Source organism: Podarcis erhardii, assembly GCF_964252035.2.
Source record: "Podarcis erhardii genome assembly, chromosome: 6".
NCBI classification, from domain to species: Eukaryota; Metazoa; Chordata; class Lepidosauria; order Squamata; family Lacertidae; genus Podarcis; species Podarcis erhardii.
In genome coordinates, this window is record NC_138510.1 from 77,597,305 (window position 1) to 77,620,977 (window position 23,673).

Here is a 23,673-nt window from a genome sequence, read left to right on the forward strand (position 1 = left end):
GATTTATTTAATTTTTTATACCCCGTCTTATATTGTAGATCTCGGATCAAGAAACCAAATAAAGTGAGTGCCACTCTGGGGTAAGAATAGCCAGATCAGTCAAATTCTAGTCTGTGTCACTTTCATATGGACTCACGCATAAGTCTGTTCCATTGCACTTCCATATTAATTTGCAAAATAATCATAGAATTGTAGAGTTGGAAGGGACCCTTCAGGGGTCATCTAGTCCAACCCCCTGCAATGCAGGAAAAGGAGTAGTGTGCCTGAAGATTCATATGTAGATACATATTTGTAAACATGTTTTCTCTATCAAATATATATATTTCATTTCTGTTTCCTCTGTGACTGTTCTTCCTTTTTACCCTCTCTGCCTAAACTAAGGGGCACAGGTGAACGCTAAGTATAAGATTGCTCAACCCACAATCCCCTGGACTTTGTTCAGTGTTTCTGATGCAGATTTCAGCTTTAAAGAAGTATAAAAATGCATTCAGAAAGGCTGGGTGGCAGTGACATAGCTTCAAACCTCTAATGAACAATAAATATAGAATTGCTTGTTTCATTATTGCCTAGAATGTGGACGTGTGTTTCAACCTGGACACCAGCTTATCACTGATCTTAATTATGGTTCAATAGTTGTTTTTAGTTTTTTATTATTATTACTGCCTTGACATTTTATTACCATCAAGCAATATATAAATCTTGTGAAATACAGATAAATTTCAATTTCTTACCCATCATTCAATGTCCAAAAAAGCTCATAATGAAGGGTCCAGACTCACTTCTTTGGGGAACAAATTTAATAACTATAGGGCTTCTACCTCCATTCGCAACAAATTTAGTGGTGGAACTACCAATTGGGCCCACTCTGATAATCTTTTAACACCCAAGAGGGCCTGTAGAAAATGAGTTGATCTTTTGGATATCTGGACCCTACATTGTTAAAATCAATGCTGAAATTAATGCATGTAACATTTTAAAATACTCATACTTATTATGAAAAAATATCCCTGTTTTTCTTTAAAGTTAATAATCAAACCTTTGTAATAATTAAAGGAAAGTTTCCTTAAGATAGAAAGTTTCACTATTTCTCAGGCAGCAGCAATAAATTATTGTGTTAAGCATGAGCACCACCTAGTGGTACCTAGTGGGGCAACATTCTTACAGTTGTCCACCACCCACACTCCCAAACATAACTAAATTTGAAACACACAAAATAATTTTTCTCGCATGAGTAGATGACAGTAGTTATGAGTTAGCCTCTGGGGAGATTGGAGGCTCAGTTATAACAACCAATCACTTTTGCTGTGCAGCAGACCCTGTAACTTAAACCTTTGCAGCAATAACACTGGGCCAGTAGCTTTCAAGTGTTCGGCGGGAACCAATTGCACTCAAGACATCCACAAAATGACCCCAAACAATTTTGTCCTTCAGGAAGCTTGTGCGAGTCAAGATATTTCATGAAAGCATTTGCTCTTTTCAACAGACATACTTGAGCATTTCCTCCAGAAAACTGCTAATCAAGTACTTGCAGCTCACTGAGTAGCCCAGTGTTATTTGTATATTAATTATAGCAATGAACTTACAGCATGACGTTGTGGAATTAAATTTATGTGTAGCAGTTGTCGCAGGCAATTGCTCAAAGCAGGAAAGAAACGTATGGCCCTAGTTTCACACTTACTTTCTAGTTCATCGCTTTTGAAAACACAGTCTGATCACTAGGTGGAGCTTCTTCGCTGATTACTTTTAAAAGAAACAAGATGGGGGAGGAGAAACAGAAGTCAGTTAATAACATGTACCATATATTGAAGAACTAAATAAATTTAAATTTTATTTATGTTTAAATGCATGGATTTGAGTGTGATTTTCCTTGAGCCACTCTTGAGAAGCTGAAAGCAGGGTAGGGGCTGCTTAACTCTTCCCCACCCCCCTTGCTGTTTCTGTGCTGAAAATTATATACCCACCCTTACGCATAAAACAGCTGCTTTCTGCAAAGGAGCTAAAGGAAGTCCACAACATGTCTCGCTTGGTTCTTTGTGGTGAAATTTGCACTGCAGAACACACAGCATTCCTTTGGTACAAATTTCTGGTCCTGCTAAGATTACTACTCTACTTCAGGAGAAATGGGGTCCACCACTGCAGGAGACAGAAAGCTAGATTGGCCCAGCAAGGATTTTTTATATTAAGTAAAAAAGTCTGATCCTCGCTTCTGCCTGTCTGTCTCTCTACAAACTACCCCGGCTCAAGGCTTGGGCAGGGAACGGAAGGAAAACAAAGCAAATTAAATTGAGAATTCATCTCATTTGATTTGGGATAAAGCTTTTTGTTGCTGTTAAAAGGTTGCTTGCTTGGCAATGCACATATTCCGACATTAAGCAGAGAAAATGCCCTCCTGTGTGAAAACAGGACAAGGGCTGGAATCCAAAGAGCGACTTCAGGCACACCCAAGGATTTCGGCACACCCAGCAGGATTCTTGCTGAGTTGTTTTTATTGCTTTCTTTGAACAGGAGCCTCCCATTGAACACAAAAAGGAAACCGCTTCTGAAAGTCCTGAGTTTGCCATGTGGCAGGGAGAGGTTCTGTTTAAGGATAGCAAGTCCAAAGGCCTCTCTGAGCACAGAGGAAGTACTTGCGCAGCATTTTGGATCCCAGCCAAGGTCTTCTCCCATGCAAGGCAGCGTCATGCTTCCACACCTTCCCAGGCCTCAATTTCTCATTTCAAAGCATGCTTGGGAACATTTAATTATGCCATCACCACCCTGGGACTGATCTTGCATTAACCTTTGCCTAGTGCACTGCAGCCAGAAAAGCTGTTATACATGCCAAGCAGCAAATATTAAATGCACACCCAACTCAATTTATTAATAAACTGCTTTGGAGATGGATGTGGAAACAGCTACTAACCTGAGCCCAAACCACACAATAGCATCACTGCAATTATCACTAACATTACTTAAGATGGAGGTTGGGAGTAGTGTAGGAAAATAACTTCAGGATGTTTTATAATTTCTTACTTTGCAATTTCTGGGCCGTGCAGGTCTTTCACTGCTCTTAGCATACTTCTAGTTCTTCTTCCAGTCGCAAGCATTGGAATTCCGCAACCAAAAATGCCCGTTTTCATACATTCAACTCCAGAAGCTGGGAATTTTTTTAAAGCAGCGCAAATTAATACCAGAAAGGAAATTTTAAATAAGGGATCCAAAGAGAACATTTGCACACAAAATGTAAGGAGCTGATTACTTTGGCGGAAACTGGAGATTTTCCAACTCTGACATTGTCTTGCTTCTATTGCAATTTTCTTTTAACGCAAGACTATACAATAGCTGATATACTTGTTGAATTATTCACAAATCCAGTATTTATTTGACATAATGTTGTATTTAAGAAAAAACCATTAAAACTGACATGAAAAAAGTGAGCTATCTTGAATTCTATACACAATGAATTTAATTCTGCTTGAGATGAAAATACAGCACATACATATTTCTGCATACCAGAAATTTATCATGGAGAAGACTGGAAGCTCCCATCAGGGGAAGTTTCCATTTATGTACTGGATTTTTGGATCATAGCCAGTAAATCATATCAATAACACTTTCTCAAAATATCTAAATAGTCATCTCAAACTATAAAAGTAAATTAATGTGGTTCCTTAAAAAAATTAAAAAGTACTTACTTGGACAGATTTGTTTTTAAAAAACAGCACACTCCTAACCATGTCTTCTTCGAAGTCCTGTTGGAGCTGACACCCAGGTAAGTGTGATTAGCATGGTAGTCCAAAATGTGCTGAAATGGTACAGGATCTACGAACAAACTGTATGTGATGCGACTAGAAAGAATACGTTCTGTCCCTGGAAGAAAATTATGCAAATTGAAAAGAACCAGACCTAACACGAAGGACGCTTATAGGCATCTCTTTGGTGAGAACATCTTGATCCCGTGAAGTTTGCAAAGTTGGTTCATGGCAGAACAAAATTAAGTTTCTCTATTATGTGACAAACTGTGAAAGTTGGATATTGAAACGTGGAATATAAAAACACATTTGAATTTTATTGCTTGAGGAATACAGCATATGAAAAAGCACAAGAATGTTCAAAGGAAAGGTCACAGGGATTCAAACATATTATGATACATACCAGATGCAGTAAAATATTAACCTGAATTCTGCATCAGAAAAGAAGTGTGAAAATGTATATCTTTCTTTAAAAAAAGAAGACTTATTTCAAATAGGAAGGGCAAGGGTGTTACAGTACAAATTAGGAAAGCCAACACTGCACATTAACATGGTTTTACTAGCCTAGTGTTTCTACCTTTGGTACTTCAACCTTAATGAAGACAATCTTTCACCAGATTTTGCCCAATACTTTTCCTGCTGAACAAATATGTTTCAGCTTAACATTCAAACTAATTTATCTCTCAGCTACCAGTGTATAAATAAGGGTGCAAGTTATTTCAGGTGAAGCTCCATAAAACTCAACTAACTGCAATTCAAGATCGTAGTTTGACTCTCAGTTTGGCTCTCTGCTTCAGAGACAAGACTTTCTTCATTCATTCTCAGCTCTTGCATAATTTTCTATAGCCATCAAGGCTGTGCTAGAATTTTTTTTAAAAATTGCAGTCTTGGTAATGTTGCATGATGCATTAATATGCAATGCATGAGATTCTCCCTCCCTGCAAGCAAGTACCAGAAAAATATGCTGATGTATCTTCAAGTATATTTTCAGATTCTAAAAAGGACTCTATTGTTCCTTATTATCAACACAAATAACAATCTAAGCATTGTTATATATATAAAATCCACACCTATAATGCCCCAGAATAATTAGGTCTTGTTGGTCAGTCTTGGGGCTCAGTCACCAAACTGAACTTGGAATTGCAACACTTAGAACTAGTACCCTACTAGTTTCTAATGTAGAAGCAGCCAGTTTCACAGATAAAACTTCTCTATTGGTACACTAGTCTTGAAAACGTCGTGTTAATAGTGTGCTGACAAAAAAAGTACATTGGAGTTAAATGAAGATTCCTCTCATTGCAAGCATGCTTATTAGTTCCAATATTTGCTTTCATAGACCTGACTATTTCAGCATTCTGAGTCAAAACAGAATTAAAACAACTCTGTTCCACCAAACTCCATTTGAACACTTGGAACATGCACGATGCATGTTAATACCACCTAAAGTTAAAATTAAATGGCTGTGAAACAGGAACAGATTTAATTCTTCAAAGCAGACAATATTTGAAATGAAATATTAATGTTGCTCATGACACTGAATTGATGACATAATAAAGGATTGGGTTTGTTTTCACCTCTATACAAAAGAAATTCAATCTGTACAACTATTAAACATACATTTTCCTAGTTTGGCAAAAACGTATCATTTTTCAAGATTGGTGGTATATGAGCACAGAGTATATATTGCCATATATATATCGTTTTTGAAGACAAAGAATTCAATTATGCCGAACCCTTTGCTTGGCTGCGCCGTTCCAATAAACCAAAACAAAACCCAAATTAAAAATTTCTACAGAAGATTCTATGGTTAAAAGGGAAGAAAAATGCAAATGTGAATTTAGAGCCTCTGTATAAATTTTGCTATATTTTATAAACTTTATTGTAACACTGTTTGTTGATCAAATAAGTGACACACTGCTATCTAAAATTTCCATAAACACCATTAAAAATCCAAAGTTGATATGATACTGAACCTTAAGTCTTCAAGAGTTCAAAGAGACAGTTTCGACATGTACAGCACACAACAGCAGACATCCCTAAAATACCAACGGCCGGTCCAAGATGCAGACAAAAGTGACGGGTAAGCATTCATGTCCTGCACAGCAAAACCAGCGAAAACTATTTCCTTGCGGGGACTGAAACTCAGCCCAAAAGATTTCAGATGTCGTCCTCCTCATCTTCATCTTGAGAAGAGCCTGCCTGGTTGGATGCACTGGCCGAGGCAGCAGCAAGCTGTGCTTGTTGGGCTGCTTGCTGCATTTGTAGCCATTCCTGCTGGGCTAGCTCTGCCTGCTGCTGTCTAGCCTAGGGACACAAAACCGTAAGTTCAGTGTCTATAGCATGACCTAACACAGTTGTGCACAGACACACACATGCGCACGGGGAGATCAGTGCAGGAGGTAAGCCAAGAACATTATGGCATCCTCTCGTGATCTGTTTCGAGAGAAGAAATTAGGACCACTACTTCACAAGTGAAACAACATCATCATCCGTGGGTCCATACGTTGCCTAACCCTGCTGCACACTTGAGAACTTCCCGTCGTGTTTAAAAAAACATATTGCTGGGTTTGACACAAACTCCAAATGAGGGATGCTCACGAGAAAAAGTATTTCCAAAGGTACAGCACTTTTGGAAGAGCTAAAATTCCCTAGAGCAGAGTTTCCCAAACTTGGGTCCCCAGCTGTTTTTGGACTACAATTCCCATCATTCCTGACCACTGGTCCTGCTAGCTAGGGATGATGGGAGCTGTAGTCCAAAAACAGCTGGAGACCAAAGTTTGGGAAGCCCTGCCCTAGATTGAAGAGTGTCTTTCTCAGACAATGCAGGGAGAATGGGAAAGAGATCATTTCCCCTGTCCCACTGCACTTTTCAGGTTGGTTGGAGGAAGGGGTTTGTACTAGTCAGATTTGGTTTCCCCTCCACAACTTCTCTTTTGCTGTGGGGAGAAGAGGGACTGTGCTCTTCTCCCTCTTGACTCCTGCATCTTTCCCATTTCAACTTCCTTTCTCAGTACAAGAAGGGCTTAAAAGCAGGAACAGTTCTGTCAACTAAGGCTTCAGGCAGGCTCAACCAATGGACTTGGAATGGACCTGATGCCATCACATGACACAGAGTGTCTTGGAATCCAGTGAATTTTCAGCCAACTCAGCCCCTCCCTCAGAACACTCAATTTTAGCGATTTCCACTGGCAGGGATACAACTAGCAGGGGCCATACCTGCCCACTCATGCAGCCAGCAAGAGGCCAGCTGAGCAAGGAGAGCAGGACACAGGGACACCTTCACCTAATCCAACCCTTAATCCCAGCTATTTGGATTGCTGTCAGGTATGCTTAATGTATAACTCCAGATAGATTCTGCAATCTGGAATTAATCAGAGAGAACCCAAAACCTATACCATTTCAATTACATTAACCCTTGTCAGAAATGGATTTTGGGAGACAGGCTTTTAATGATATCCTGATTTTGAAGCGGAAAGGACACCAAGGAAGTCTGACTGAATCAAATGGTGTTTACTCCAAAATAAGTGTGCACAGGATTACAGCCCAAATTAGTTCCCAAAAATTATCTGTACTTAAAAGAGACCCAAAGAAATAAATGAGAATTAAGTTAGTCATAACCAACTGAAGTCCCATTGATTTCATTTCAGTATACAAAGTTCAGGTGCAACCCTATATTTTTGCATTGACACATTATTTGATGTAGCTATTTCAAGCTAATACATACTGAGACAGTCGCATCCATTTATACCCAAGCTGAATGAATCAAGTTTTGCATATTCAAAGAATGAAAACTCAAGTCATTTCCAAAATTTAGATTTGTATGCAATATCCAAGTCTAGGATGCTTAGCTGATTCATCTTCACAAACTGTATCTTTCCACAATTAAATGTGGAAATATAAGCACTGCATATATTGTTCCCTCACTTACTTTTGCAAATAACTCTTGTTGCTGCCTTAGGAGCTCTTCTTCAGGAATGCCAAGATTTTCCAAACGATTATTAGCCCTTCTTCGCTTTAGTGCTACGGTTTTGCATTCTTGTAAAACTTCTTTTACCTCACTGATGTAGGAGCCAAAACCTAAGCTTTCAAGTGCTAGGGTAAAAAAAGGTTTCTAGTTAGTGAAATTCAAGCATTTTAGGCAACAAGACACCAACTTAACCATCAGACACAGTCGCCACTACCACAAAAAACATACAATGATTGCTATATAGTTACCTTCTGAGGGAGGGAGTAATTTTGGACTACAGAAATCCGCAGATTGGCATATCTAAGTCAGGCCACTTCTTTTAAAAAGACAAAGAACATATGATCTGAAGTTACAGGTTACAGGTAGCCGTGTTGGTCTGCTGTAGTCGAAACAAAATAAAAAAAATTCTTCCAGTAGCACCTTAGAGACCAACTAAGTTTGTTATTGGTTATGAGCTTTTGTGTGCATGCACACTTCTTCAGCTACCTTCAGATATCAGGTATCTGAAGAAGTGTGCATGCACACGAAAGCTCATACCAATAACAAACTTAGTTGGTCTCTAAGGTGCTACTGGAATGATTTTTTTTATATGATCTGAAGCTTCACTTAAGCAAGCTTTGCCTTTTTTCAAAAACAATTCCTTATACTGGGCAGCACTTGCAAGTAAGTGACGTATTATTGACTTCTATCCCTCTACTAGCTGAGTAACAATCTGTTATAGGCTATGTATGGTGTGGATATATGCAAGTTGACAGGGAAGCCTTTTCTACTTTACGAGCAATTTGGTACATGAGATGGTACTGTTTAGCGGCTGCTGCTGCACAAAGGCAAGCTAATCAGACTACCCAACCTGAGGTGTTTTTCAAGATGGGGAGAGAGAAGGTGGGCATTTTGCAGGCAGTAGGCTGTCCAATGACAGGCTGTTGCTAGTGGGGAACACCCTGAGGGGGAAAGTCCACAGGAAATTACCCCTCTGGTGCCTCCCCTTCATGGGGCGCAACAGGAGGCAAGTGCCCGATGAAAATGGTAGGCTGATGGTGGAACGGTTCTGAGTGAGAAGCAAGGAAGTGAAGATTTCCCAAAGTGAGAAACTGAGAGCAAAGGAAAGCTCCCAGGTGAGAGCTGGGTTTCTCATTTTCTGAGGTTGGGCAAAGGGATTAACAGCTAGTTTTGTACAGATAAGTATATGTACTTGTATACTGTTTCTGCACTTTAGATATTCTGCTGATTTCTCCATTTTTTTCAGAAGGCTGTTGTTACTAGATATGCATTAGGTTTCCTAATTGCACCTGAGAAATTGCACCTGTATTTTTCGCTCTATAGGACGCACCAGACCACAAGACGCACCTAGTTTTTGGGGGAGGAAAACAAGGAAAAAAACTAGGTGCGTCTTGTGGTCTGGTGCGTCCTATGGAGCGAAAAAGTTATTACCGTATTTTTTGCTCTATAAGACTCACTTTTTCCCTCCTAAAAAAGTAAGGGGGGAAGTGTGTGCGTCTTATGGAGCGAATGCAGACTGCACAGATGAAACTCAGCAGCCTAACCAGTGGTCATCATTTCAGTGCCCATAATTTCTCATTGTTTCTCCCATAACAACAGTTTGCAATTATGCAAAAGAACTTTAGAAATTAGCATAATTTACATATGTCAGGGACACAAGTGGCACAACTCTCAATATAGGGTGATATCCAAATGTTTCTAAGCCCACTATTTCAGTGGGTCTGCTCTAAGAATGACTTAACATTGTATATCATCCAAAGTATCTTCCTGTATTAGGGTCTTCCTATTACAATAAAAAAAAGTTTAAGAGCTATTTCCTGTGCTACAGCTCTGTGCAGGTAACAGACTTTTGTTCATGTAGCAGAACTTCCTCTCTCTCTCCTGTCCCCTTCAACCCTCCTTGTGTGACCTCAAAATCAGGTCCAGCGGATTGAGGGGAGCTCCTGAGCAGATTTTGTGGGGGCATAGCTGATATGAATGTGCCATTATGCAAGCAGAACTTCTCTGGTGCAGCACTGCACAAAAGTCAAGATGAAGCAGTAATACCCCGAAAGGCTATAGCTATCAACAGCTACTAGCCTTGGCAACCATACATTACTTCCAGGCCCAGAGGCAGCATATCACTGAATACCAGTTGCTGGGAAATGATGATTATCTTCATATTCTGCTCAAGAGCTTCCCAAAGACACTGGGAAACAGGATGCTGAACTTGACAGGCCCTTGATCAAATCCAGCTGTACTGCTCTTACACTCTAAAAACAGGGTTTCCATTTCAGGCATCTTACATTTCTTAATGCTGAAAGTAGTATCATTAAGCAACAGCTGAATGAAACCAAGACTCCAGCTACTTTCACTTTTGCTGTTCTGAATGCTGAACTGAACATGAGTAACATGAATTTTAAAGGGAAAGTAACATAAAACAAAGTAATAGCCTAATGAAATTTGCCCTCCTTTTTTGTAGGAAAGAGCAACTATATATATTTGACTAAAATCCTCTTGTTTTATAAAATGGAAACAATTAGATAAGGAAATAAAGAGAGGAAAAGTTGTTTGCAACAAACTGCAAGGAATCTATGGTAATGTTGGCTATAATTGATGTCATTGACATCCTATGCCTTTTAAAATGTGTTTGGAGGGGGTTATTGGGTTGTAGTTGTTTTTATTTTGATTATGTATTTTGAGGTTTTGTATTCTGATTTTATCCTGTGAACTGCCCTGAGACCTGCAGGTACTGGGCAGTATATAAATTCAATAAATAATAATTTTTTAAAATTAATATTTTCTGGGATTTTAACATATTGTATTTTATTGTTTTGGTGTAATTGTTGTAAACTACCCTGGGATCTTAAGGTTTAATCCTAACCACATCTACAAAGAAGTAAGTCCTATTGAGGTAAGTGGGGTTAGGATTGCTTGCCTTAATTGATGAACAGTGGTTTAGAAATCTAGCTAAATGAAAAGTAGTGGAAAAAATGAACACGTGTGAGAACAATTGCATAATGGCGAACTCCCCTCTCATAATACTCTTTAAACTCTTACATCCTGTTTCTAAAAAAAACACCAAAAAACAAGAGGCTTTTACTTCAACTCAGATTCATGTAGCTAAACACAAAAAGTGCTCACTTTACTAAACCTATAGCTATAATTTGCAAGGAGTTTTAAAGAACTTTACTTGGAAGTTCAACTGACATCAGCAAGTTTCTCAGACGTGCCTGGGAGTTTATGACAAACAAAGATCTTCTGCGTTTCTAGTCCTTAATGAAGCTGTAGCTCTCGGCAAATGCTACGCAGTTGCCTGAAGGGGTGAAATGTTTATCTAGTCTACAGCTCACCAGAGTCCTCCAGGCAATCCAGCCTTTTGTAATTCTCTGCTACACAGCACACTGTAAGAGTTTGGCGGTGGTTGGATGCAGCGCTTAACCAATTCTGAAGTTGTAGCAACAGAAAGCCTACGGAGAATCACAGAATCGTGGAGTCGGAAGGGACCCAAAGGTCACCCAGCACAACTCCCTGCAATGCAGGAACCTTTTCCCCCAAATGTGGGGCTCGAACCCACAACCCTGAGATCGAGATGCTGTACCGATTGAGCTACCCCACAGCAAGAGACCAGAGGGTGGCAAGTGAAGGGCACTAAAGAGGTAAGAGAGCAGGCTGCCCCTTGCCTTGGATGACGTGCTCCGGGGAGATGGTTTTCTTCTCCGACTTGTTGCAGATCTCGTTGGCCTCGGAGGAGATGAGGTGGATGAACTCGGTGCAGCAGTTGACCACCAGCTCCCGGGCGTCGTTGGCCACCCGCACGTTGGGCAGCGTCTCCTTGATCATCTTGTTGATGGCGGCGCGGGGGATGGTCAGGTCGTCGTCGTTCCCGGAGGAAGAAGCCATGGCGGGGAAGCCCCGTCAAAGGCCGCCCAGGCAGCGCCTCCTCGAAGGGGAAGGGCTCCGGGCCGGAGACGGCAGGGGCGGCCCAACTGCCGCCCCGCGCCGAGGTTGCCAGGAACGGGACCGAGAGCCACGCGGGAGCCTCGGCGGGAAGCGGCCAGCCCCTCGTCGTCCCGCCCCGGGCGGCTCCTCCTCCACAGCCGCCCGCGTCACTACAGCAACGGCGACCACCGGCGCCGCCTCCGCCACAACATCCCTTCAGGCGCCCGGAGGCGAACCGTCAGCGCTGCCGCCTCAGAGAGAGGGTCGGGGGAGGGGAGGGGAGCCGGGATGACAGACAACCCGCCGCCGGCGAAGGAGGAGGAGGAGGAGGCTCCGACTTCTTGCTCCCTCCCTCCCTCCCTCCCTCCTCACGCGCCGCGCGACGGTTGCGGCAGGGAACGGGGCTGCCGAAAGGCTCGCGAGGGTCAGCCGACACACAAGGCTGCGGCGCGCGGCACTTCCGCCGGAAGCGCTTTCCTTGCGCTTTCCTCACCCACTCTCCTCCTCCCTCACGCCGCCAGTTCCGCTTCCGGTCTGGCCCGGAAGCGGCTTTGTGGTACTCGAACGGGGTGCGTGGGTCTGGGCGCGGTTGTGGACCCCTTTCTGTCTGTCCCCTCACTGGTGCTTTAGGCTGCTTCCCCCTCCCCCCTCCACAACCTGGGTATCCAGGGCGCTTTTGGGGGGGGACTACAACTCCCATCAGGCCTAGCTAGCAGGACCAAGTGGTCAGGGCTGATGGGAATTGTAGTCCAATAACGGCCCTGGGGAAACACTGGCAGAGACAGCGGCAGTGTAGTTTTCCGCCATCTCGTCGCAAAGGGGCTCCGTCGAGAGCGGTAGAGCGGCGCGTGCGCCGAAGCCCTTCCGGATCGCCGCCTCGGCGGTGCTGGAAGTCCCGGACGACGGGTTGTTGTTGGAATTTCGCAGGCGCAGAAGCTTAGATCCGGGATCAGCTTGGAAAGAACCGTTAAGGCCACAATGCTGCTGTCTGCGATTACGTCGCCTGGGAGTAAACTCCATTAAAACTATAATATTGCGCTGTATGGTGTATCCTTTTAGTTGTGTGATTTATTTATTTTTAAGTTAGTATTTCTATTCTAGAGAGCCAGTGTGGTGTAGTGGTTAAGAGCGGTAGACTCATAATCTGGGGATCCGGGTTCGAGTCTCCGCTCCTCCACATGCAGCTGCTGGGTGACCCTGGGCTAGTCACACTTCTCTGAAGTCTCTCAGCCCCACTCACCTCACAGAGTGTTGGATGTGGGGGAGGAAGGGAAAGGAGAACTTAGCCGCTTTGAGACTCCTTCTGGTAGTGATAAAGCGGGATACCAAATCCAAACTATTCTTAGTTCAAGCCCCAAGTTGGGCGAAAGATTAATGCTTTGCACAAGGTCGCTTCCACTACAGTTCTATGATTTCTCTTGTCTTCTGTTGTGGAAATCTAAATGGGAAAAGAAGGTGGACCTAGACTAGTGAAGCCTAAAACACAACCCTGCATGTGTCCATGAAGAATTGCATATGGCTGTTACCAAGATTTAAAGCCATGAACTTTTTACTAAGATAACTATGGGCTGGGCATTCTCTCAGCCTAATCTACCCCACAATGTTGTTAGGAGAAAATGAGCAGGCAGAAAACTATTTTGCATTTGTTGGAGAAAGTAGCATTTGGTGGTGGGTTAAAGTGGCATTTAATAATGGTACAATAAAATATGTCATAGTCTCTGCTGTGTGTGTTTGTTCCTTACCCACATGTGTGCATTTAGGCTCCCACATCTGATTTAATAATAATAATAAGGTATAAAAGGTGTACCAGGAAACCTGGTATCTTTTGTAGAAGCAATGCATGTGAATATTATCACCATTAAAAGTAGAGTCAAGTTATTAGGCAAACTGCAGTTTTTATTTTTTTAGAGCTAGCAGTGCAAACAGTTCTCTTCCTTGAATGATAACCCCATACACTGCACAGTGTACTTGTTTGGTGCATACATTGCCAGCTCATCAGCTGCTTTTCCTTCTGAATGCTGATTTATTCAGGATTAATAATCTAATACCTATTAACAATTAGAAATATTTGAAAAGCATAAAATGTCTTCAGTACAAGAATGGTTACATTTGACTTTTACTAACTTGGTGGATAAGATTATTCTAAATCCAGTTTAAGGAAAGCCATATGAAAAAAAAACTGCATCAAGAACCACAGGTGAAACCTGGACATTCAAGAGTGCACTACATCTCTTTCAGCTGAATGTACATTTCTAGCCACATTCTGAACCCACAAGTAACATGTAAATGCTTTTAAAATGTGTGAATACAGCTAGATTAGGTTACAAACCACTACATCATTTCTTGCAATCTCTGCTGAAGCAATTTGTCTTCTACCCATTTAATGTACACACAGTAAATTATATACAGTTAGGATCCTGGGTACATACCAATTCCAAAATAGCTAAGAAGAATGTTATGTGAATTGACCTTTATTGTAAGTGCCACCAGCAAACAGTTGTACTTTCTGTAGAGGCAGTATCTAGAAATCCTCACAAATATATGAGAATATGGTATGTTGTGTGGAAGGTATATTCATAGCTGGCAACTTTCCCCTTTTTTTAAGGGAAATTCCCTTATTCCAAATAGGAGCCCTCGCAAGAAAAGGGGAAAGTTGACAGCTATGGGTATATTTAAGATAGAGTAGGAGAGAAGCTTGAACAAAGAAACTGAAAATTGGTTGGAGCAAAGCATATGAGACATAGAGCAACATAGTTTGCTGTGCACGAGAGGGTTATATGCAGTAAGCAGGTAAAAGATATGTTAGGATCCAAAAGGCTTCATTTAAAGATACTATGTGTCTTTTTTGTAGCTTCATCCTTCCTCTGGATAAGCTGCCCTGACAGCTCTGGAACAGCATGTTGAAACTTAGTCTGATCCAGCTGGGCTCTTCTTATGCATAAAGTGTAAAGCTTTCAGGCTGCTGGTGAGAAGAATTGCATCTTTAAAGACTTCTCTAATTAAAAACAGGAACCATTTCACATAGAAACATGGTCTGTTAGGGAGACTGTGAGGCATGATAAACCCTTTCCCCTGACATGCTACTTTTCCTTGTAAACGATTCCCCCCACATGGGGAAACATTAAAAGTGCAACATGTACACACCCATTGCTAGCCTAAAGTGGTATATGTTGCCCTTAACAGATCATTTACACAAAAGCACTATTTGATCTTTCAATAGATTTCACATTATGCCTACCCAGTTTTGCAGGTAAATGAAAGTATGTGTTGGAAAAATATTGAGGTGGTCAGAATAGTATATGGACAGACTTAAAACGAAGAGATTTGGACCATACGCCTGGTACAATTGGCAGATAGCCAGATTTCCTCCATTCTGGGACACGTAGCTTATAATTTCAGTCATGAAGAAACGAAAGCAAAAGACATGGAAGAAGATAAATACCCACACAGGAACATATTGTTTGATTTAACTTGCTTGCTAGATGAACTCGGAAGCTGTGAAAAATGAACGAAGGATTAACATCGGATTGATTTATGGGAATCACCTGGAATAACTTAGAAGCAGAACAAATGTGAGATGATTGCCATCCCCTGACCTAAGAGCATGGGAAGTCAAACAAAGATTTATAAATTGGCATAATATTTGGACTGCTTATTTTATAATTTGGAATGTTTTTAATGTGGCTTTTATTGGATTGTTAAATTTTTAAAAAGAAGTAAGCCCCACCAACTTCAGTTGGACTTGCCCCTAAGTAAGGATTGTGTATAGGACTGTAGCTTCAGTCAGGGCTATTTCAGATGTCTCCCATCCCACACAAGCACTTACACATAAGGAAACATGGAAGTGTGTGAAACAGCCCACATGGCAGCTGAAATCACCCATTTGCTCATTGGGAGGATCGTCCTCCTCCCAAGTCAAAGCTTTTTCTGCTTTTCCAACGCAGCATTTTAATGAAGTTAAGACTCGCACTGAAAACCTTATCATGCTGAAAAACCATTTTGTAGAAGGTATCGATAGGCAGGTCTCCATTTGGATCGGCATATTTCAGTGTTGTAATTGGAGTGTATAATGTGTTGGTCTGGTGGCGAAAAGGAGGATTTTCGGCCAGAATTATCTTCACTGTATGCTGTAAGGATGAGAAGAGAAGGCATGATAACATTCTGGAATTGCAACTGGCCACCACTAAACTAGATTTAAATTTGATGATAAGTGAGACTAAAGAAAATATAAATTTTTTTTGGAAGAAGTGCTAGATTATATTTGAATGAGTGGACATGAGATTGTAAACAAGTTGATAATTTGTTTGGAAAAAATTTTCAACGATGTAAATGGGAGCGGGAGACGTGAGGGAGTCCAAAGAAGTGATGAAATTGTTGTAAAAGAAGTAAGATCGTTTATTATGTGTGCATTTATATTTAAAAACCTTAATAAATATTTATATATATATAAAAAAAAACATTCTGGAATTGCACCAGACTGAGTGTGTGTGTGTAAATATATTTGGAAGTGGGGGTGGAGAACGCAAAGAGAAAAAACTCTGGGGAATAAAATCAGCAGTTTAACTCAACTGTTTGGGTTGCTTACATTGTTCCAGCAATGATGTTTTGAAAGTGAGCTTACTGGAAGAGCAGGAACAGTTTAAAACACACACACACACACACACACACACACACACCTCAGACTATTTTTAATCTGAAACTGCTATATCAGTGACACTCTCAGAACATTCCTTCAAGATAAGTGTCCCCTACCAGTAATAGAGTACTCCTGGTTTCAAATGTGTTACTTGTTTCTGGAAAAATTGAGACCGAAGAAATGGAATGAAGCTTCCACTATCACCCGCCCACTCACCACCAATCACAGCCATTGCTAACAATCGCCAAAGTTATTGGCCACTGCCAATCTCCTGTCCACTCACCACCACAAACGCCAATCCCCCGCACACTTACTTGCCACCAAACGTGCTTTCGCCAGTCATCGCCAACAATCGCTAAAGTTATTGAGCTTTTTTGGAGGGTCACAACTGATCCCCTGCCTGCCCACTTGCTGTAGAAAATCGCCACCATGCCCCACTCTGCATTCAGTATCCGTGTATAAGATGACCCCCAATTTTTGCCTAACGTTTTAAGGCAAAAAACATCATCTTATACATGGAAAAATAGGGTACATAACATAGTAACACACACACACACACACACCACCGTTTAAAAAGGTCATAGACTGTGAATTAGTCAAAAACCTGGGAGAAGAGGAATGTTTTTGCCTGGCGCCTAAAGATATGCAATGAAGATATTATCCACTTGAGCTCATCCTGAACATGCAAGTGATTTCGGTAAGATGCTCAGACAAAGGTTAGCCCATTGCCTAGTTATATTTGCCGTTGGCTAGACTCTTCCTGCCTAAAATGTTATTACTCACATTAACAGAGCCTTGTGAGTACAGATATTTTTAGACTTGGCTGTCACTTCCCCCCACTTTCATTGGATTGTAATTTCATCAGAAGCTGATGCTGAGCAATTGCCAGTCGCATAATGCCTCATAGCTGGTGAACCATAATTATGTAACCCAGTCTTAAATTCCACAAAAACCTTCCAATGCATTACCTCTGCTATGTCTTCAGCTGTTTGTCCCAGGGTCTGGAAAATTTGCTTGTAATTTTTCAGGTAAATATTTACAAACATGTCTGCTGTTTCTTTATCTGCAGCCGAAAGATCCATGTTCATCCCATCTTCAAACACTTTTCTTTCAAACTCTGTAACCACAGGCCCTGGTTCTATTAAACTTAGACTGTTTGGGAAAATAAAGAAACGGGATATATTGTGTAAGTCATCTACTATACGCATAAGATGGTAGATGCAAACCCTTAGTTACTGGGCATAAATTGGCAAAGAGTAAAGCCATGCAACATAGTGCTTGATTTTAGCATTAATTTTAATCCATATCCAGAAGTGAATATTCAAAACGACAAGTTTGTTTTCTTGCATTTCATCCTTGGATATCCTTAGTAAAAGGCTAAAGATTTATACGATCTGAAGATTGTATATGAGTGCTATAACGTGGTTTCCAGGCCAGGGGTCGGAAATCGCGTGCACGATCCAGCCCACAGAGGAATCTCCGTTGGAGTGAACCGGCCCAGGCGGGGTAAACCTTGCAGACCCCTGTCCTAGACACTCTGCCAGTCGACATCCGTCTGTCTCAAGAGACAACGGAGTGCACTTTCAAGAACCATATTGTCAGGAAAGCAGTATTTAATGTCTGGACAAAATACAAAGACTTATTGGAAAATAAAACTCCAAGGTGGCTTTCACCATTGGAAGCTAAGGCCCGAAAAAGACTCAATATGGAGGCCAAATGGCCAAAGTATTGGGAAATATTAGAAAAAGATGGAGACAATTGGAAGTTGCAGAGTTTGGAGAAAATGAAAGACAAAGTGCGAGACTGGTTACACTACGCTCAGATTAAAGAAGTTTTTAAAAATGACAAAAAGTTAGGGTTTCAGGTGGAGAAATCGAAGCTGGAAACAGAATTGTTAGAACCTAGGACTAAGGTACTTTCAAGAATGTATAACTTGCTGTTAAAATGGAACACACAAGATGAAACGGTCAAATCAGCTATGATAAAATGGGCACAGGATATTGGGCATATGTTTGAGGACTGGGAAAGGTTGTGGACTACTGGGATGAACTTTACTGCATGTAATGCTTTGAAAGAAAATGTTATGAAAATGATATATAGATGGTACATGACCCCAGTCAAACTCGCAAAAATATACCATTTGTCTGATAATAAATGTTGGAAATGCAAAGAAGATGAAGGAACATTCTTTCACCTCTGGTGGACCTGCCCTAAAGTGAAGGCCTTTTGGGAAATGATATATAATGAGCTGAAAAAGATATTTAAGTATACCTTCCCTAAGAAACCAGAGGCCTTCCTTCTGGGTATCATCGGTCAGAGGGTGGTAAAGAAGGACCGAACTTTTTTTCTGTAAGCAACAACGGCAGCAAGGATACTTGTCGCTAAGCACTGTAAAACCCAAGATTTACCCACACTGGAAGAATGGCAGACGCAACTGATAGACTATATGGAACTGGCCGAGATGACTGGCAGAATCCGAGACCTGGGAGAGGAGAGGGTGGAAGAAGACTGGAAGAAATTCAAGACTTATTTACAAAAACTTTGTAATTTGGTTGAATGCTAAGAAGGATGCTAGATCATAAATAATTTGGCACCATTAAATTAGATTGAGTTATGAAGATAAGTTAGATTTAGGAAAGCATAAATTTTTGGATAATCATCAGATCATATTTAAATTTCTAGGATTTGAACGTAGGGTATCTGAAACTAGAAAAGTAACATGGGAAAGATAGATAACAACAATGGAAACAAGGCGATAAATTGCTGGAAAAATTTTTATTGTGATGAAGGTAGGAGTGGGAGGCGTGAGGGAGTCCAAAGAAGTTGTGAAACTATGTTGACATATATGCTATATTGTTTATTTTTGTGTATTGTATTAAAAAAAATGTTAATAAATATTTCAGAAAAAAAAGAGAGACAATGGAGTGCACCTCCTGGGGTGAAGTTAAACAGCTGCTTTAGCAGCACTGAAGTAAATTTAAGTTAAAGTAATAAATGAGCCAGGCTGATACTTACTTAAGTTTAAACTTGAGTGCTTGTATGGCTAAACTTTCACAGAATCCTTCCACCGCAAATTTAGATGCAGCATAAACATCATTGAACAAAATCCCTATAGATTAAAAAAAATAGTGAGTTGCTAATCTTAATATACCCTGGGCTGATGATGAAACCATCGTGTAAGAGTCTCCTGTGTACTATACACAACATCAGATCAACATCATTTTAGGCTGTCAGCATTACAAATGCTTTTTTATTTAATGAAAATTAGAGTGAATCACTTTCAAGGCCCAGAAGAAGGAACAACGAACGCACATTTATTTTGCCCCTCTTTCACCTCTTGCCCAAAAGATTTTGCGACAAAGCTCATTTACTAAATGGGATGAATGCACATGCCATCCTTCTTTCAAATCACATCCAGTTTTCAGGGAAGGGGATGGAAAAGGCACCAGATGGTTCCCATCCCTTAGGTTAGGCAAATGTTTCTAAGTCCATGCAAACCGAAAGCGTTTCAGATAACATTTTGGATAGCACACAGGCAAGTAAACTTCAGTCTTGCCGTTGCTTCACCATAAATCTCCAGCCCAGTCCTTTCCCCCAGAAGGGCTTGACATAACACTTCTGTACAGTCTTTGCTGTTGCTACACACTGTGGCACAACTCCATTGACACAATGTTCTGGGTTACAATGCCACAAATAAGGGCATTGTGTTGCAAGAGCAGACTTTGCTCTTTAGCTGCAGATTGCAGCTCAGTTGCCTATAGGACTAAAATCATTGTCGTCATTGATCTTGTTTCTTGCCCGAAAACCACAAGCCAGCTATCTGGCATTCCTTTACTTGAATAAGGGAGGGAGGAAAAGCCACAAAAATCACTTTCTGCTGAATCAGGAGCAGAAGTAACCAGGGCTGAGATGTTTCAGCGTTAGCAAAACTTCAGCTGGTGCCAGTGTTAAAAACTGAGGTATGAAAGCTAGGAGCTAAAGGGCATCTTTAATCTAGGTTATGGGTGCAACAATGGAATGTCTAGGCACATTTTTGTAACAAGAACATAAAGCTGAAAATGAATGAACTGCAGCTAAAACATTATGTTCATTTTTCACATGATCTAGTCCTTCCCCTGCCCACCCCCCTAATATTCTACGAGGGTCTTTTCTCCAGTCTTCCATGAGTAGCTGGAAGTGGGGAGACAGAAAGAGGTCCTCCTTCCCTTCCACTCTGCAATTTTAATCTGAAATCTTGGGTGCAGTACTGTGCCCAGAGCTCAGAAACTACTCGTGCTAATGAAACTCCCTGATGCAAAATGCGCCGTCCTAGAACAATGGGAGTTTCAAACACTGGCTGATGGAGAATTAATTCTGGGGAAGCACAAAGGGCAAATCTAAAAGGTAGTGTTACCTTTAAGCCACTTAAAATGGGATAAAAATGTAGGATGAGATGGCTCTTGAATATGGGAACATAAGAGCCTTCTGGATCATGGAGTCCAGCACCCTGTTCTCACTGTGGCTAACCAGATGCCTATGTTAGATGCCCATAACCGGGAGCCTATTACAAGAGTCCTCTCCTGTGGTTTCCAGCAACTGACATTCAGAAGCATAACTAACTCAAGCTGTGGGATCAGAGCATAGCCATCATTAAACTGCAATACACGCTGCATTAATTAATTAGATGCAATATTACTTTGCCTTGTACTCCCATGACACTGCTAATAATCACGATATGTCCACTTTTTCTCTTCTTCATGTCGGGTAAAATCTCCTTCAGCAGTCGGACTAACCCAAAGAAGTTTGTATCCATCACGTTTTGCATCTCTTTGATAGTCTGGCATTCAATAGGTCCAATGAGTCCCATGCCGGCATTGCTAACTGTATAAATGCAAAACAACAACAACGACCAGCCATCACTTGCCACTCAAGTTGCTCTTATTCTTTTCATGTGCAACAAACGTGTGGGACCACCTATTAACCCAGGTCTCTGGCCAGTTTACAACAATAAATAAAAAATGTAAAACAATAAGCACCATTGCAAACCAGCATCAAAATGCTAGTATGAACACAGCAGCATAAAATCATTTTAAAACAAGCAAGGGGTGGAAATTAAGAGCATGAAATGTGTAACTTGAAAGGGGAATAAAAATATTTTCCTTGGCTGCCTAAAAGACTATAATGTAGGTACCATTAAGCCTTTATGGGGAGGGTATTCCATAAACTGGGATGCAGGTGATGCTGTGCGTTAAACCACAGAGCCTAGGGCTTGCCGATCAGAAGGTCGGCAGAGGTGAGCTCCTGTTGCTCGGTCCCAGCTCCTGCCAGCCTAGCAGTTCGAAAGCACGTCAAAGTGCAAGTAGATAAATAGGGACCGCTGCGGCAGGAAGGTAAACTGCGTTTCCGTGCGCTGCTCTGGTTCGCCAGAAGCGGCTTAGTCATGCTGGCCACATGAACCGGAAGCTGTACGCCAGCTCCCTCGGCTAGTAAAGTGAGATGAGCGCCGCAACCCCAGAGTTCTCCACGACTGGACCTAATGGTCAGGGGTCCCTTTACCTTAGGGTAGTAATACAATCAGGAGCTCCCAGAACAGGCCAGTTATTGTGAGGATGAAATGAGTAGGAAGAGAACTGCCTTGAGCTCCTTGGAGGATTGGTGGGATAGAAATGTAACAAATAAATAAATATTATTTTTTACATTAAAATATATACATAAAATGAATGTTCCATTGGTATTTATTACTTGCCTAGGACATCAATACGCCTTCCTGGGATGTTACTGACACACATTTTAATAGATTCATCACTGCACACATCCAGCTGTTTAATCTCTAAGGTGTTTCCAACAGTATTGCCTGCAGCTTCTATCAGTTTATCCTGTTTGGCCAGATCCCGCATTGTAGCATAAACTGCAAAAAAAAGGAGGAAAATAAATATCACAAACAGCAGTATTTAGCCTTTCCTTTCAGAAGGGTTATAAAAATTAAACACCGATTACATAAACCTTCAGCTCCAGACTCTAAGGTCATAGAAACCCAACTATATTTCCATTTGATAGAGGCTCCAGATTAGAAGAAAATAAAACAGCATGGTCGGAACCTAACACACAATTAACCCATTGAAACCAACTGGTTGCAGCGTTCAGGGCTTCTTTTTGAACAGACATGTATGGAATTCCACTTCCTGAACACTGCAACCAGTTGGTTTTTCTCTCTTTTTAAAAAATTGCATACTTCCATACAAGTGGATAGAGGATTGTGGCTGTTTTTTTTAAAAAAGAGAAAGAAAAATAATCAGCTGACATTAAAAATAGAAATATTCCATCAATTCTAATTTAAACATATAGATCAAAATAAACAGCTCCTGTGTAGCTTTGTTTTAAGAGCAAAGAACTGAGTGGGACTTACTTCTTAATAAGCATAGGACCAGGCTGTAAAATAATGGAGGCTAGTGACATTTGCTTCTCCAAAAAAGAAAAGACCCTTACACTTTTGTTTCTAAAATTAAATTGCAGAGACTGCAAGGATGCAAAGTTGCATCAAGTCATGCTATGTAAAGCTTTACTACTCAACATAGCTCACACTAGGTAATGTTCAGCAACACAGGTGAGCAAAATTAAAGAGAGAAAGTGTTACCTTTGAATCTTTTCTGTTCATCAGTGGCCATTTTTACAGCCAACGCCAACCCAATTCCTGAGGAACAACCTGTGATGAGCACAGTTTTCTGAGCCATTGTGGATGGTAGCAGATGCGCTGGAAGGTTTCCCTTAGACAGTCTGTGGATAGTCTGGTAGCTTTGCAGGACAAAAGCTTAATACTCCCCTGGATGCTTTTATCCACAGGACTTTAGGTGTCAGCAAATCTAAAGGTGCATACCTATGCATTACAGAGCTAAGAAGATAATCTCCGTATGGACAGCAATAAACAAAAATAGATGTTTGGGCATGGTTATATATAAAGGTTGCATAATCTGGCTTGATGATACATTGTAGGGAAGTTAGGCTTTAAGGTTTCAGCAGTTTTTAAACTGAAATTCTGAACAACAAAATATGAAGGGTGAGTTATCATAATTTAAACAGGTAACAGGACTGGAGATCAATTATACCAAAACCTAGAGGACAATACTTTGCCCAAGTTGTATTTGCAAATGCCATGCATCCTTCAAATAGGTGCTTTAATTTCAAAAGATCGGAGGCAACTCAAAGTCAGTTGCCTCCTTAAAAGAAAGTCAATTGGAGCCTTCAGTCTTGGCAATCCCCATTGTAGGGCACAAGTATTGTGGCCGAATTACATTCTTGCTGAAGCTACCCTTTGTTTCAGGCAGTACTGGTGTTGATGGCTGCTTGGACACTGAAGGTCTAGCAGAAACATATCAAGGGGTTCCACAGCAGGGAGACACCGTCAAGGCTATCAAAGAATGTATGGTGGAGGCAAGCCGGGC

The 23,673-nt window shown here is 41.1% G+C and overlaps 2 protein-coding genes across 2 annotated transcripts; both read right to left on the bottom strand.

Moving 5' to 3' along the window:
* Positions 1–4,027: 4,027 nt before the first annotated feature.
* DR1 (down-regulator of transcription 1) lies at positions 4,028–11,935 on the bottom strand. The gene is made up of 3 exons (XM_081866210.1): positions 11,361–11,935; positions 7,660–7,823; positions 4,028–6,035 (listed from the first exon to the last, which is right to left on the bottom strand). Exons 1-3 carry the CDS (start codon positions 11,578–11,580, stop codon positions 5,889–5,891), a joined length of 531 nt encoding a protein of 176 aa, XP_081722336.1. The 5' UTR covers positions 11,581–11,935; the 3' UTR covers positions 4,028–5,888.
* A 3,571-nt stretch (positions 11,936–15,506) lies between these two features.
* On the bottom strand, positions 15,507–23,280 carry LOC309343911 (retinol dehydrogenase 8-like; the record flags this gene model as incomplete). Its single annotated transcript, XM_081866128.1, has 6 exons — positions 22,869–23,280; positions 21,977–22,142; positions 20,936–21,111; positions 19,271–19,364; positions 17,224–17,407; positions 15,507–15,746 (listed from the first exon to the last, which is right to left on the bottom strand). Exons 1-6 carry the CDS (start codon positions 22,963–22,965, stop codon positions 15,507–15,509), a joined length of 957 nt encoding a protein of 318 aa, XP_081722254.1. The 5' UTR covers positions 22,966–23,280.
* Between the last annotated feature and the right edge of the window lie 393 nt (positions 23,281–23,673).

Excerpts from the sequence above, each read along its gene's own strand:
- DR1 (XM_081866210.1), bottom strand. The coding sequence starts at position 11,580 with ATGGCTTCTTCCTCCGGGAACGACGACGACCTGACCATCCCCCGCGCC. Across the intron at positions 7,824-11,360 it reads CCCGGAGCACGTCATCCAAG|CACTTGAAAGCTTAGGTTTT; the intron begins GCAAGGGGCAGC and ends TTTTTACCCTAG. Across the intron at positions 6,036-7,659 it reads AACAAGAGTTATTTGCAAAA|GCTAGACAGCAGCAGGCAGA; the intron begins GTAAGTGAGGGA and ends TTGTGTCCCTAG.